General features: G+C 42.2%; 2 protein-coding genes across 2 annotated transcripts in view; both read right to left on the bottom strand.

Annotated features, from left to right (window-relative positions):
• Positions 1-1432, bottom strand: part of SARC_12992 (hypothetical protein) — a 2977-nt gene extending 1545 nt beyond the window's left edge. The window contains exons 1-2 of the mRNA XM_014292889.1: positions 1161-1432; positions 152-710 (exon numbers count right to left, since the gene is read on the bottom strand). Coding sequence (XP_014148364.1) covers positions 152-710; positions 1161-1349 — 748 coding nt within the window. The 5' untranslated portion in view covers positions 1350-1432. The remainder of the gene's footprint in view (positions 1-151; positions 711-1160) is intronic.
• Positions 1433-2052: 620 nt separating this feature from the next.
• Positions 2053-2217, bottom strand: SARC_12993 (hypothetical protein; the record flags this gene model as incomplete). The annotated part of the gene is made up of 1 exon (XM_014292890.1): positions 2053-2217. A coding segment is annotated over one exon (165 nt), but the record flags the coding sequence as incomplete, so codon positions are not given.
• Between the last annotated feature and the right edge of the window lie 739 nt (positions 2218-2956).

The raw sequence follows: 2956 nt of genomic DNA on the forward strand, positions 1-2956 counted from the left end.
ACTGACGCTGGTATACGATTGAAGGGTTATGTCACGGAGCTCAAAGTACATATATACATTATGTGTAGTCTTTGAACCCAAAGCTCAAGACTTTAACCACTATACAACGAAATCACATCCGCCTAATCGACCAGAATGTATTGCTACATACCGAACAAGATGTAGAACACCGAGAACAGCCGCGCTTTCTCAGTGTCGACGGAGAGATCGCCATATCCTACCGTAGTTAGGGTTATGACGGCCAAATATACAGAGTCGAGGTACATGAGGCCCAGCTCGATTGAATAGAAGACGGCCCCTACCAGTATCAGAGAGGCCATAATAATGACGGTGATGGCGACGCTGACAACCACGCTGCGCAACGTGGGCAAGGGTTCGGTTTCCTTCCTTAATTGGTTCAGCTCCACTTTAAGATCGTGGACAAGATCCATGATGTATGCTATCGCAGATACGATAAGCGTCAAGCCTATGAATATATATATGATGGTCCACACCTTCCCACCTGCCGTTTGTGGAGATATATCACCATATCCGACTGTAGTAATTGTCACTATAGCCCAGTAGGTCGAATCGAGAAATGTGAGGTCATTCTCACTACCCCCTTCGATAAGGTCAAATATCACAGCACCCAGCAGTACGTATAGCAATATTAGCGGCCCGACGACCAATAATTTCCGGTAGTGCACTGAATATGCCTGGACAATATCCCTCTGTAGTAAGCCCGGCGGAAAGACGTCCGTGAGAAAGGGGTAGCATATGAAAAGACACATGAGAAGCGTGCAGCTTTAAGTACCATTCGTACCCATACTAGAGTGTTGAATATTATAAAAAATAAGAGTTCAGATGCACTGCTTTAGTGCTCCCGACATAAATGCACAACCTTTGCCAAAGAGAGTGTGAATACACATCATGCAAGCGTTTAGAAAGGGCACAGCACTGTTACATTATAAACTGCCTTCTGATGTTATTTGAAGTGAAGTATAGCGCATGTAACCTTGTAAATTCCCTTTTTTGAGCTTTGCTTTTCGTTCGCTTGAAAATGCGCGATGTGTTACATTGAGTTGACGTTCGCTATTGAATCAAGCTTGACGTACCTAAAAAAAGCCGTTTCTGTGATATAGCCCTTAACATTGTCTATATAGTAAACAGACACTACTTACTTTTCTGACATCCCGCTTGCAACTGGTTCTGCTAAAGGTACGTTTAAAGACAGCCCTAAGTTTATCCTGTGCTCTGAAGTTCATGGGCACTTCGATGTACCCGGCATCTGCAGCCTTCGGAAGCGCAGGAGGTTCTTCATTTTGCGATGGATCCTTTTGGATGTCGCCTTCTTGTGCCTTGTCATCCATTACAGCGTCCACATCTGATATAGCTGACTAATCCTGGCTGTCATATCCATCTATACGACTATGTAGCCCTTGAGAATGGTTAAACCCCCCCCCCCCCCCCAATCAACAGGTGTCGTGTTACCCCGATTTTGAATTCCTCTAAAAAATCTTATTTAGATTTATAGATGGAATCGATAAGGAAATTTTATTCCAAAAAATGTTGTTTTTTACACGGGCTCCCAAATCCATCTTCTTTCAAATACTTGCGGTGTGCTCAAGTACGTCTTTGGTGGGCCGTGGGAGTCGGAGAGGTGGACTAATAGATTAAAACGGGGGTACACTGATAAGTAATTTGGCCACCCACATGGTGTTGTACGATGTATAATTGACTAAATTGTTGTATATAGTATGTATCAGTTTGACTCTATGGGGACTCGTAAATGTAAATACATATGTATTCAACAACTGAATTTTCAATATACAACTACTACTACTAGGTAGTAGTTAATAAGCGTAGGGATATATTAAATACGAGAAATGGGAATGTGGATTTTATACTAATAGCCACCAGTGACGTGGTTCGCATTAACTATTTAGCTCGACTGAGCGTATAGTTTTGGATCAAAGTTTGTCCAGTTAGACTCCCCTCCAGGTATGACCCTATATCAGCATGTTTATATCTCGTTGGCCTGGATCCTTAGCCTCGAGCCACAGTCAGGATTTCTCACTCAGCATCGTGCGCGTGAGCTCGTTCCATCTCATCGTACAGGTGTCTAAACGAGCTGTCAGCCTGGGCCAAGAGATTGCTCGGGGAATCGAATTCAAGCACTGTTCCTTGGTCCAGTACCAGCACCTTGTCACTGTCCATGATGGTGTTGAGGCGGTGGGCCTGTGGTAGTATTTAACAGCAGATAGATGAGACATTGGATATGAGGCGTGTCATAAATTCTCCCGGTAGCGTAGGGGCGAAAAACTCACCTCACTACACATACCTGATTCCGATGTCATGGAATATTTGAGAGAAAGTTAGTAAGAATGATTTTGTGACAGTAAACTGTATTCGGAGTATCACACATCACACAACAACATCACACTAACAAATATACACCTTCCATGCAGGATATACAGGCTATAAAGGCACCACCTCAACAAGAGTCTCCAGACGACACTATGTTAAACACTTAACAATGCCAGAGATAGACTACCAAAAAAATATTGAAATTTTTGAAGACCACATTCAAACACTACGACGTCCCACGACAAGTTTTTAGCACATCGGCCTAAAAACAACGAAAAGTGAGTCTAAACGCACATGATCATGAGGCATCAGTATGGCACAGAATAACACTCCGCGGTATTGCATTGCAAAGCCACCATATGTCGTGTGTACGAAATGTCAGAAACTCCGGCCCATTAGAATATAGGAAACTAACGCAAATGTAGCAAGTAAGAATGTGCACAAATTACTACTGTAAAAACTAGAATACCCAACCATTGCCAAATGTAGGAGCTAAGCGACACGTCTAAACGAGCCGAGTAGATCACAGATAATATATATATATACATATATATATATATATATATATGTGTGTTGTTTTTTTGTTAATATAATATTATATATATATATA

This window comes from Sphaeroforma arctica, assembly GCF_001186125.1.
Source record: "Sphaeroforma arctica JP610 unplaced genomic scaffold supercont1.2790, whole genome shotgun sequence".
Classification (NCBI taxonomy): domain Eukaryota; class Ichthyosporea; order Ichthyophonida; genus Sphaeroforma; species Sphaeroforma arctica.